The following is a 13,287-nucleotide window of genomic DNA, read 5'->3' as shown; positions in this document are numbered from 1 at the left end:
GTCCAATACAGTGAAATGTGTTGCAAAACCACGTCGATATAAGGGGAAAAAATGAATTTTAATGCTAAAAACAGGTCGATACTGTACCAGTCTATCCTCAGCTATTGTTATTGTTACTATTAGTAGTTGTTGTTGCGTTTTTATCTCACTTTTTCTCCAAGGAGCTCAAGGAAATTCTCCCTCTCATTTCATCCTTGCAACAACCCTGTGAGGTAGATTAGTCTGAGAAGCCATGACTGGCCCAACTACACCTAGTGAGCTTCATGGCTGAGTAGGAATTTGAACCCTGGTCTTCCAGGTCTTAGTCCAACACTTTAACCACTACTACACCAACCTGACTTCAACAGACTTCAACAGTTAGGCATCTAGGATGCACCTTGGACCCCATCCTACAACAAAGGGTCCATAGAATGAACTCCACTTGTATTTCTGTCATCTTTAAATCACGTTCGAAGTACATTTTTTGCCCTTGAATAATTCTGGGCGCTGTGATTTGTGAAGGTTTGTTGAGAAATGTCTCTTTATGACAGATAAATTACAGTGCCCTGAACTCTTTGATTGAAATAATGTGCCTCAAATATATACTTTGTATTCAAGGGCCAGGAAGTCAGATCAATTTCTTACAAAAAAAACAAACCCCACCCCAGTATTCTCTGGCACCTGAAAGATTAACAGTGAAAACAACCAAGGGCCTTGTAGCACATTGAAGGCTACCAGATTTATTGTAGCATACGCTTTCTTGGGTTAAGAGTCCACTTTGCCAGATGCATGATGCATGCATCTGATCCTTAGTTGGCTCGTTTATATGTGTATGTGTGATTTTCCCCACCCCAGTTTTAAAAGTTATGAGGCAGTTAACCCCATGTCTCTGAAGAACACATTTCTAAAACCTGTCATACATTGGCCAGAAGAGGTCAGTCAAGGACTTATGTCTAGATTTTGGCGTGAATAATTGCCAGAAGGGTTGCCCTCTCATTTTGATGCAGCAAGTAGAGTAGGAGCACTCTTGTGCCACTTTTTACAGTCATGGCTTCTTCCAGAGAATCCTGGGAAGTGCAGTTCATTAAGAGTCCGGGGAACTGCAGCTCAGTGACAATGGTCAGTTTCTAGGATTCAAATGTATGACATGGATGTGATCCAATTTGTGGCACCTTAAAGACTAATACATTTATTATGATATAAACTTTCAGAATTATAAGCCATTGCATCAAGAACGTTGTCAGTGCACTTTTCCCTCTGGCTCCCTTTAATCTTTAAAGGTAAAATTGTATCTATATAAAACATACTCAAGCATAACTTCAGAATTATTGAAGGAAAGCGGTTGCTGTTGTTGTTAATTGAATTTATAGTTTTGTGTCCATGCACAAAGTTGGCATGAAGTATAACAACGGTAAAAACTCATGTAGACCAGATCAATAAGTCCTAAAGATGTTTCCAACCAACAGAATTTGAATGCAAAAAACTACATCCCTCAGGTTGAGTGCAGATAAATGACTTAAGGCTGAAAAAACAACAACAAAAATTCAGAAGAGATTCCATATAGAAATTCAAATGCATGCACTAGTTCATTGGACGTGTATTATTGTTTGAATACAGTAATTAAAAGATCATATCACCCCTTATATACCCAACTAATCACGGCACTTCACAGGAGAAAGCCTTCTGCAGATACCATTGCACCAGGAGGTCCACTCTGTAGAAGTAGGAATCATGTTCACCTGTATCTGTATTGGTTATGATTTTTTTTTAATGGGATTATTTTGATTGCTTAATTTGTAGTTTTTTATTATTTATCACTTTGAGATATTATATAATATGTGATTTATAAATGGAATGGGATAAATACAAAAATACTGTATTTAATGCAAATACTGTACATTCAGTGTTGTTAGAGTACGTAACAGGAGATCTGTATTCAAATTCATGATTGGCCACAAAACTGTCTGGATGAGCTTGTGTCAGTCAGCCCTTTTCAGCCTAAGCTATCTCGCAAGGTTGTTCTGTGGAACATGTTGGCAGCCTTAAGAGAAAAGTTCTTATCAACATAGTCATCCTAACTCACTCATCAGAGTGCCATATTAGCTGGGCAACCCATAAAAATTTCTTCCTGACCTTTAGAACTAGAGTTTTGCATTCGTCACTAGCATCACACACACATAAATCTTTTTACAATTGACAACACATTCACCCCACCTAGAGCTTTATAATAGGTAAGATAAACAAGCTGGGATTGATCAAACATACCAGATATATACAGAATCATGAGCTCATTATGTCTCAGTGATTTTCAAGTAGTTTGTGGGGATGGGGGGAGTTTAGGAACCACCGCTGCAGGTATAATCAATAATTTTTGTGCCCAGTAGCAACTAATCTAGGCAGACCTGTGCACACTTATTGACTGATTTAATTTCTATCTGGCCTTTTGATTCTGATGGGCTACATTTAAACAGGGCAGTCCAACATGTTGCCCAAGGCCCACCTCAGGGCCTTTTGTGTCAGCCCACTGGAGCATTTGAGGAGGCACTGGTTTGGGGAAGAGGCATGAGGGCTCTGACAGGGTCCTTGGGTCCTCCAGTCTCCTTACCAAAGCCTAGTTAGCGCTTTCCCAGCATTAGGAAGAAGGTGGTAGGGCTCTAGAATTCTGCCAGAGCCTCGCACCTCCTTTCTAAAATCTGGCACCTTACTTATCTGGCTGTGGGAAAGCAGCATGTGGGGTAGGGGACAAATTTTGACCTTGCTCCCTCCTCCTGTGCAACAAGGCGGTGTACAGGCCATGGGTTCTGTGTTGAAGTACTCTTGAAGCCCACTGGCTACACCACCCCCTGTAGCTACGGCTCTGCCTTTATGTTACCTTAAAATGAATAGAAAATTAAATTCACAGTTTTTTAGAATAGTAGGCTTGGGTTTTTCAGTAACAACACTACAAAAATAGCACTTGTCATCTTTGCCATGGTTGTTGTAAAAGCCTTCCTACGTGCCTTTCTATTTTTATAGACTATCAATGTGTACTTCCCACTGACCGGAACACCACTGGGTGTTCAAGAATGCTGGGTCTGTTGCAATTCATCCTGAGACCTTTTTTTGTGAATGAACAGCATTTTGGAGCTGCTCCCCACGCTATGGAGAATGACTCAGTCATGAAAGAGGGAAGGGTAATGAGCCATAGTGACCACATTATCTCTTGTGTTGCAGAAGATAAAGCGAAGCAATAGAAAGAAAATTCTCCTCCAGAAATAGAGACAAAATGATGACAAAAGAAGCAGCTCTAAAACACCAGGGAGAGGAAAGCTTCCAGCAGGGAAGAGTTTCCTGGCAACTAATTGTTTTCCTTTGATTCACACAGCTGCCACTTGCGATTGTCTGCCCATGCCAAAGAGGCAATGGAAAGCTTGCTCTGAATTAACTTAAGAATTAATGTTCTTCAAAGATCGTAGGTGACTAATAAAATGATTCATTCTACAAAACACTTGACCAAGTATCAACAAAAAGTGTACAGTATATGGAGAACTTTTTCCGCAAGAATTCACAACCAAGGAACTTGGCAACAGGTGATGCCAAAACTATTTTCAACAAAATACTTCACCAAAGAATCCAGAGTAAGCTTAGCACAGTCAAGGAATAAGAGGATACATCTGTTTGTGGATCAGGAATTGGTTAAGTGGCAGGAAGCAGAGAATAGGAATAAATTGACAAATTTGCTTATTGTGTGATTAAAAAGCCCCATAAAATACTTTGTTCTAAAAAGAAAAAAACCTCAATTGGCTGGATCTGTGGGCAGCTGCCCACTTTGGCAAACCACTGAACTGCAAGTGGCACCTTCTCAGGAAAAGGCACTCCAGCCCCCGACTAACTGTACCTGCCTAAACTGGTCTTACTGAACTTTGGCATCCTTGATTGCTATGGTTGGTAAGTTTTGGTGCATGTGCGGTTCTTGACTTGCTCTGGCCCTGACTACTGGCTTATTGTGCAGCTGCTAGTTGCCCTCTCCTGGTTCATCCCCTCTGGCTGATGCCTATGGCCCACCTTTGACAGCTAGGCCAGTCTCACCACTGTTAGTGTTATCTTCAAAGGCATTGGGGATGGCATTGTGGACATCCCCTTCAGATGCAAGCAATTCTTGGCCAACCCTTATCAGCACAAGCACTTCGGAGATTTTTTTCTTGCACACATAGACATGGGGGGGGGGTTGCTTTTTCCTCCAGGTGACCCTTTTTATTTTGCATTCATTTGCTTGCACAAGACTTACACACAGATTATTAGTCTATCTCTGGCCTTTATTGAGCATCTGTTCTGATTTGTTTGCAGGACAAGGAGCCTTACTCCTGATTTGCCCGTGGAGTGTTTATACCGCACCTCAACTCCTTGTTCCTCATTCATTCACCTACACTTTTCAGGGCCTTTCCTCCTCACTTTTCAAGCTGTAAAACATTACTTTATTTTTTAAAAAGTGGATTTTTTACGCCAGGGGGAGGGAGCACTGCCATTCACTGTAACTGTGCCCGCCTAAATATCCAGCACGTGCTTGATTCCCTCCTGCAAAATGCTGACAGTCTGGAGGCAACCTGGTTCTTCAGAATTCAGGAGGACACAAATAGTGTCGCTTGGGGAGTTGCGGAATCGGGTTCCTGGCTGGTGTTTCCCCTAAGTTTTGCATGGCAAATCGACTGCTTGAATCTGCGTCACTTTCGGTAAAAACTCTCCTTGGCGCATCAGCTGAGGAGCCTCCCTCTGCCTGCTGTTAGGGAGAGGAAAGCTGCCGCTCCCTGCACACCCCGAGGTGTCTCTGTTGACTCTCCGAAGGGCTGGCTCAGCTGTCCTGATAGCGCCGTTGCTAGGAGCGGACTCCGCCTGGCTCCACAAATACACAGGAGATCCGAGGAGGCGGTCCCTCCGTCCCTCCCTCCCTCACCCCACCCCGATCTCCCGTGGGCTTCCCCAGGTAGAGGAGGAGCGACGGAAGGCGAGGGGATCGAGAGTGCAGCCGGGATCCGGGCAATCTCAGACATTCATCGCCTGGACGGTGCGCAGCGCAGCGCCGGCGAGCCAGACTCCGCGAGCAAGGCGAGCGCAGCGACTCTCGTCTCTTATCGTAGGGCGAGGTGGGAATTACTCCGGACTCTGCTGCTCTGGCTATGACGGACACGTTGTTGCCCTCGGACTGCCGGGCGGCGGACCAGAGGGGAGACTGCTACTTTCGAAAGGTAAGCATCGCCGCGACCTGACCTGGAACAGGTGGGTGGGTGGCAGGCAGGCAGGCAGGCAGCGCCCCCCCCCCCGGCGCTCCGTAGGCAAGGCGCAGCGCGATTGAATCTGCCTGCCACCCCGATCTATACTTTTCGCCCTGAGGAACCCTTCGCTCCGCCAGGAATTTGGAAAGGGAAAAGGTTATGCTGTTGCCTGTATAGTCAAAACTTTGATTTGGCTTTTTGAAGGCTGTTTTTTTCCTCTTAGTAAAAGCTAAGCATAACAGGTGGGGTGGGGAGTCTCGGGGGGATCTGAATACAGTAGTTATTTCATTGTGTTGGTTGAATGTATTTGATTATCTGCCTAGAGCAAGTTGATAATGACAGTAGTTATCTTATGGAAATGGAAATGACCGTGAGAGGGCAATTAGCAGTTGTTGGAATTGTTGAAGACATTGCTGCCTTCTGGAAGGAGCGTGCATAATCTTTAGAGTTGCTACCATTTCCCCTAGCAGGGCTGCCTTGTCCATAGTAGTGTCTCATAGCTGTCAACGTTTTCCTTTTTTAAAGGGAAATTCCCTTATTCCGAATAGGATTCCTCGTAAGAAAAAGGAAAAGTTGACAGCTATGAGTGTCTGGACATAAAAAAATTCAACAGGGACAGATGTCCCCAAGCAGGGGACTGTTATGCTGGGAACAGCTGTTAGCTCTTATCAAAGGAAATACAGAGAGAAAAAGAGAGCACAGTCCTACATATGTTTACTCAAAAATAACTGCCACTGTGTTCAGTAAGGCTTTCTCACAAGTAAACATATATAGGATTGTAGCCACGAGTACATAGGCATAGCCAAGGGAGGACAGGGAAGGGCCTTGCCCCTCTAAATAAATAAAATTCAATAAAAATACATAACAAACTGACATTCTTCCCCACCTCCAACAAAAGGTCTGTCCCACCTAACAAAAATCCTGGCTACGCCCATACAAGTAACTGCTAACATTTACCAAATGAAAAAATAATTTGTTTGTATCCAACCAAATCCTGCTTTCTATTTTTGTTAGTGCTTGTCTTTATGTGGAAGTTATTCACATTGAACTCAATAGTACCTACTCCCAGTTTTTATTGGTTGGGAAGTTTCTAATGTTTGATGTTTTATTATGTTTTTATATGTGCTGGAAGCTGCCCAGAGTGGCTGGGGAAATCCAGCCAGATGGGTGGGGTATAAATAAATTATTATTAATATTATTATATTACAATAAAATTAACAAACTATACAACTCCCAGTTTTTAAGTGTACATAGGATTGCAACTTTCAGCTTCATAACATATTTTTTTCTAATGCCTAGAGAGCCTATAGCTTTATATTTCAAAACTGTGTGTGAGAGAGACAAACCTATTGCCCTCAAAATTTCAGAAGGTAGAAACTCATTATAGAGTAGGATTTATTCAATCCTATTATAAAACAAGGAAGCTGTTATTATACCATCCAAATAGGTACAACTTGATAGTTTGCTGCAGTGTTAGGTACTAATTTGGTACATTCCAGCACTAGGTACATCTAAGTAAGAAAACAAGTAGTAAGCAACCTCTTTAATAGATTGGATGGCATGGTGTATTCCTCCCATTTTTGAGACTGCTGCAATTATCAGAATCTGATACAGAAGTGACCTCTGACCTTTGCTACTCTTGTACTTTTAGATAGGAATCACAGCCTCTTAAAAAAATGTAGCATTGTCTCCACCACCACCTCACCACCCCTTGCGGAAAATAAACTTGGCAGGGATTTTCAGAAGCCAGCTCAGCTTAATTTTTTACTAAAGCGTGCGTGTCTGCAGTTGCAGACCAAACCAAGTGGTGGTTTAGTGACCTAAAGTAAAGGTTTCTTTAGTGCAAGCAGTTTTTTTTAATTAAGTATTGCAGAAATATACATTTCTAGACTAGCCCTCATGCAGTGGGATCCACAAGCCGTTTCAGCAGGGGCGCTTGGGCTTAAAGCTGAGCCCAGGAGATGCAACTGTAGGTCAGTGGTAGAGCACTAACTTTGCATGCAGAGGCACACAGGTTTGATCCCTGGTGCCTCCAGTTAAACTGGTCAGGTTTATTGTGTGTATGGGGGAAAGACCCTGTATGAAGAACTGCTGCCAGCCAGAGGAGATGTTACTGGGAAAAGTGGACAAATTATTTGACCCTGTAAAAGGTGGCTTCTTGTGTCCCAGTCGGGGAATGTTTGAAACTCCATGATGCAACCTCCACCTTGAGGCTAAGCAGGTCTGGGTCAGGTCTGGTCAATGCCAGGATGAGTTCCATGGAAGAAAGATGGGTTATAAATAAACAAAGTGGATCACAACTATAGCTTCGGTAAAACGGCTTGCAAACTTGATCACAGTGCGAACACCCCTTCCCCTCAAACATTCTTCTAACTCTGATGGGTTGTGAAGCTGGTCTGAAACTTGAGTTAACTTTAGCTAAAAACAGCTAATAAAGGGAACTGCTGGCCCCAGGCTTGTAAAGGGAAAGCTATTCAAAAGGAAACGCGATAAGGCATTTTAGATTAGGGCATTTTCCAGCCGGCTAAGAGCCTGACAATACAGCAGCTAGCCCCAGGTGAGTACTTAAAAGGTTTGTAAACCTCTCCCTGCATATCAGATTACCCAGGTTAAATTTAGGGCACTTCTGAAACTCTGGCAGCTCATTTTGTGAGTTCCCAACAGGTTTCATCAGGTGCCTCATCAGAAAGTTATGTAAGTGCTGCTATATGTGCGTGACTGAACCCTCTGCCCTTTTACAATGATTCTATGTAACATACCATCAGACTAATAATGTGTAGATAGGGAACAATTTCCATTTTAAATAGTGGTACAAACATCAGAATTCCTGCATAGAAAGCACTTCGGTCTAGGAAGATGTAGGTAAAGGTAAATGACCCCTGGATAGTTAAGTCCACTCAAAGGCGACTATGGGGTGCGACGCTCATCTCACTTCAGGCCGAGGGAGCAGCTTTCCAGGACATGTGGCCAGTATGACTAAACCACTTCTGGTGCAACAGGACACCATGATGGAAACCAGAGCACATGAAAACGCTGTTTACCTTCCTACCACAGCGGTACCTATTTATCTACTTGGACTAGTGTGCTTTCAAACTGCTAGGTTGGCAGAAGCTGGGACATTTCCCTGTAGGAAAATGTATCCAACCTCAGCCCTGGGCAGATGTTATTTTCTAGTAATTGGGGGAGGCAGAGTTCCGCCATCTTCGCATATTCTATCTTCTATTTCTTCATGAGAGTTGTGGAACCTGGGGACAACATTCTAGCCACCATGTGCTGTATTGGAGCATTTAACTATGAAGACCCAAGTTCAAATCCCTGCTCAGCCACAGAGATTTGATGTGGGTTTTCTGGAAAAGTTTGAATTTTAACATTTTCAATTTTCATCTGATTTTTTTTTCATGCCCTACAGCAGGGGTTGGAATAGGATCCCATCTGTGGGCCAGATCCTTATCTCTCGTACCCAGACAAGTTTGAGGCCATCTGCCTGTTATTCACCTGACTTGATAATCATGGCTGACAACTGTCAAAGCTTAATAGCAGTTGTCATAACTGCCAGACAGCTGAACCTCATTCAAAGCCTTGCTTTCGCCAATCAGCTGCATGCATAATCGTTAGCAAGGATCATGTTAAAAAATAATCCAGGCTGATTTGTTTGCATATCTCATTAGAATCATGTATATGACATTTGAAGTGATGCAAATGGCAGAGGTGGTGTTCTTGCTGTGGATTGGGCTGAGTCTTTTCATATCCATCAGAAGCAATCCTGATGTCTGGAAAAAACATCCCCACCTGCCTCTTACAGTAAATCATGTGTAGTCATTTTATGTTGTACCAAATGGTCATAACAAAAATATTCAAGTTTCAGAATGGTAGCAATCAAATATAAAAATTATCCGTAAAAACATTTGCATCAATAGAACATTAATAACTGTATCAGTCATTGCATAGGAGAAGTCTACAGTCAGTTGCGTATTGGGAAGGAAATTTTGGACAAAATTTAGCTATTGCTCATGCAGAGGTAGTCGCTGAACTGATGGTGTCCTTATTAGGGGCTTTGAAGGTGGTAAAAGTTAAAAGCAGAGCTGAGCCTTAAAGAGTTATCCAGAAAAAAAGAAATATGTGCCCAATAAATGTTGAGATAATCTTAAAGGCAACAGTTGCAAGTTCTCATATGGCCAAAAAAAAAAAAAAAAAGTAATGCTTTTAAAAGTAACCTATTTTTGTTTTTCTTATGTAGATATGGTTGAGTATGAGATAGTTGGGAATTTCTCTTCAGGGGAGAAATTTAAAATCTGTCTTGCATGAACTTTAAAGCATTGGCAAATGTAGGCAATAGGTGCCATTCACTGCAGCCCTGCGCCTGTTGGAGCAGATAGCTGAATGTTTAATCACAGGGCATGACATGGCTGCATGGACAGTAGCTCCACCGTGATGTACAAACACACTCACCAGCAAGAAGCTGGAGCTGCTGACTTCCTTATTACTAAGTACGCAGCTATATATTTAGATGCAGGCAAGTGAGAAATTGACTCTGGAGAATGAGGGCTTTGAACATTTGTGACCAGTCTTCATCTTCACGTGGACAGTGCATGTGCCAATGGGTGGGAAATGTTGAGTGCATTCCCCACATTTAGAAGAAAAAGAAAACCTGCGCAAAGGAAAACAAGCTTTGGCTCAAATTCTGTTTGACTTTCTTATTTGCATTGCTCAGTTGAAACAGCTGGCAAGTGATCTTATTAACACTTTTCTTAGTGTGGATTCAATAATTAAGACACACTTTTTGATCACATTTAATTCCACCTTCATTTTTCCTGTGGCTTCTTTGCATTTGATTAAGTACTTGGGGAAGACTTTTAGAAATTTTACTTAAACTCCCTATAAAGGTATGTTAGAAAAATGCTTGTTCTCCTATAGTGTTCCTCTTTTGAGCTCTGGAGGAAGCAAAGACATGAGAAAAGGGAATTATTTCCTGATTTTTTTAAAGTCACAATGTTCCCTTTTACTTATAGAGCAGAATATCAACCAGATACTGCTGGCAAATCAATCTCATGTAAGGAAGAGACAGAGAGAGAAAGGTGCATAGTTCTACAAGTTATAAAGCAAAGATTTCTAGTGAATTGTGTGTGACATATTCAGGGTGGGTGGCCTGCGACATATCATTCACTGTTTTCTTTTTATGATCTGTGAAGCAGTAGTCCTAGTGACCTTTCTCACAGTGGAATTCAAGAAGAGCCATGTTGCACTGACCCCCCCCAAGGACTGTATACTCCAACATTTCTCTTTCCAACAGCAACCGGCCATATGTTTTTGGAAAGCCCATGAGCAGGACGTAACTACACCCACTGCCCCTGCTTCACCTCTTCCCAGCATCTGACAGACACTTGCAGAGGGAAAGTCTACACCCATAGACTTCCTTGGAAGCTGGACCCTGTGCAATCAAGCAACCAGCTTCCACGAAACCTTATAGAGATATGTGCATACATAGGATTTCCTCCTTCTGGTATCCATGACCAATGTGTGGACATCAGAGGTGAACCAAAGGAAGCCATGTGACTCAGAGGTGAGGTCAGCAGTGTGATCATTGTCCCTAGTAACTATGTCAGGACCCCTTCATGTGTACAATGTGAAGAGATCCAGGGAACAGGTGCTTTAGTGTAGTGTAGGCTGAGCTACTGCAAGTGGTGCAGAAGCCCAAACAGAAATGACCCAGCTTCATTTTAGGAATGTGTTTGTTTCCCTGCTTTTTGAAAATTTGAAAAGGAGAGAGAACTTTCTGTCCTTTCCCTTGTCAATGATTATACAGAAAGAGGAAGCTTTGAAATGGACCTCTATCTTGTTTTGAACATCCACCCATGCCTTTAAAGATGTCAGTACAGGAAGTCTGGGCAGAAGGCTAATGTCAGCGTACCTGCCAATTTTTATTTACACAGTTTCATGGAGTTTTCACACTTTTTATCTAAGGCAGGAACAGGTAACTTGTGGGCCTCCAGATGTTAATGGTTTACAGTTCCCAGATGTTAATGGATTACAGTTCCCAGTCTATTGGCTAGACTAGCTGCTGGGGCTGCTGGGAGTTGGGAGTCAAACAGTATCTTGAGAGCCACAGGTTCCCCATCCCTAATCTAATAGGATCCACCATTGGTTCCCCCTCTCTGTGCTTAAGGATTCTCTGCTTGTCTAATTTTATGTCAATAGCTACAGCCTGATAAAAGTGTGCATATGCAAACCATCTTACAGATTCCAAGCTTTTCCCAGCCTTTCTGCCTGGGAACCTGGAGGTATTCCTGCATTGCCTCTGGTGATTGATTGAAAGGCTTTTAACAGGCCCCAGTCAAGCTACTTTGCTAGAAGCTTGTGTTGGCAAGTTTGCCTCAGGCCTCTATGCTATGATCCACCTTCTGGCTGTCACAAATATGTATCAGATTTATGTAACTGTTATGTGCTGAGTACACACAGAAGGTGGTTATATATTAACTGCTGTTTTTTAATAGCCATTCACCCTAATTCTGCTTGTACACAGAGGTTCCCTATTATGTTGACACCATTCTGTGATAGGAATACATTGTCTTGCTGGCTCAGACTGAGGTCCATCTAATTCAGCATTCTTGTTTCAAACAATGGCCAGCAAGATGCCCTCTTGGGCCCAGGATATTTTGTTGCCTGAGGTGAAAGACTAGATGGCCCACCCCCCCCCCCCACATACAGAAGCCCCACAGAATGAACTGTAGAGTTGGAGGGTGCCCTGCAGGGCGTTAGCCCAACTGTATGCTTGATGTAGGAGCTCTATAGCTGGACCAACCATAGAGATGGCTGGCCAATCTCTGAAGACACCCAGGAAGGGAGAGTCCACTGCCTTGCTATGTAGCCATTCCTATGGTTGAATGAACAGTCTCCTGCCTCCCATAAAATTGTTGGATCCTTCTGGTTTTTTTAAAAAGCCATCCAAGCTAGTGGCAATTGCCACATTTTGGCGTAGTGGAGTAGTATCACTCTGGTGATACTTCGCATGAAGAATCAATTCCTTTCATCGGTTTCCTTGAGTGACTGAAGTTTTCAACTGACATGGGAATGTAGAGATACAAGCAAAGGGGTTAATGGAGCTCCTTGTCTGAGGAAACCTTTTTGTATTTGGGAGTATTTGCTGTGTCAGTGTTTGTTTGCTCTGGAGGTAGGACAGTAACACAGGGTGGAGCAGAATGCCTCGCTTTAACCATTGAGGCACACCCAGATTCAACTCTGTTTCAACTTCTCTGTGCCATTAACATGCATCTCAGCTTATCAGTTGTCAGCTTATAATGACATCATTTGAAATATCTCATCTACCGGCAGCACTGAATACATTTAGTACGGTACCACTTCTGCTGAATAATCTGGCAATCAGAGCTTTGCTAATGATGTCACAACTGCAGCTTCCAATTTTGAAATCCAACACTGTCAATGTTTAATGGAGAGTCTGTGTGGAAGTGGATGGGTATATCTGGCTTCTGTTTTGTGTAAGTACAAGGTGTTACATCTTTTGCTTTTCCAGATTTGCTAGCAGCACCATCAATTATCACATTATGCAGTTAAGAGTGGGATATTGCCTAAGCAGGGTCAGCTTATTGCTCTCTTCTGAGAGCCCCGGCTATGAAGCAATCTGTACACTTGAGAAATAAATACGTGAATACTGGCGGTTTATGTCTCTCTCTCTCTCTCCAGGTGAAATCAGTTGCACAACAGCCAGACTCTTCCCTCCTGACCCTGTTTGCAGAATAATAATAATAATAATAATAATAATAATAAATTTTATTTATATCCCACCCTCCCCAGCCGAAGCTGGGCTCAGGGCGGCTAACAACAATAAAACAATACAAAAGTACAACACAATAAGAATCTTAAGGGCAGCTTTTAAGTATTTTGGGCTGCTAGAATTCCAGTATATATCCATTCTTACAATAAATGTGGGATCTACATCAGGGTTGAGGAACCTGTGGCCCTCCAGGTATTGCTGGAAGGCCAGTGCCTCTCAGTGCCAGGCAGCCTGGCAAATGGTCATATATGGTTGTTGTTGTTCCACAAC

At 42.8% G+C, this 13,287-nt stretch overlaps 1 protein-coding gene across 1 annotated transcript in view; it reads left to right on the top strand.

Annotated features, from left to right (window-relative positions):
- The first annotated feature begins 4,284 nt into the window (after positions 1-4,284).
- Positions 4,285-13,287, top strand: part of RHPN2 (rhophilin Rho GTPase binding protein 2) — a 42,550-nt gene continuing 33,547 nt past the window's right edge. Inside the window, exon 1 of the mRNA XM_053400326.1 lies at positions 4,285-5,201. Within this exon, the coding sequence (XP_053256301.1) occupies positions 5,133-5,201 (69 nt within the window). The 5' untranslated portion in view covers positions 4,285-5,132. The remainder of the gene's footprint in view (positions 5,202-13,287) is intronic.

The sequence above is a fragment of the Podarcis raffonei genome, chromosome 8 (assembly GCF_027172205.1).
Source record: "Podarcis raffonei isolate rPodRaf1 chromosome 8, rPodRaf1.pri, whole genome shotgun sequence".
NCBI classification, from domain to species: Eukaryota; Metazoa; Chordata; class Lepidosauria; order Squamata; family Lacertidae; genus Podarcis; species Podarcis raffonei.
Note: the sequence above shows the minus strand (reverse complement) of the source record. Positions and strands in the feature narration are given on the sequence as shown.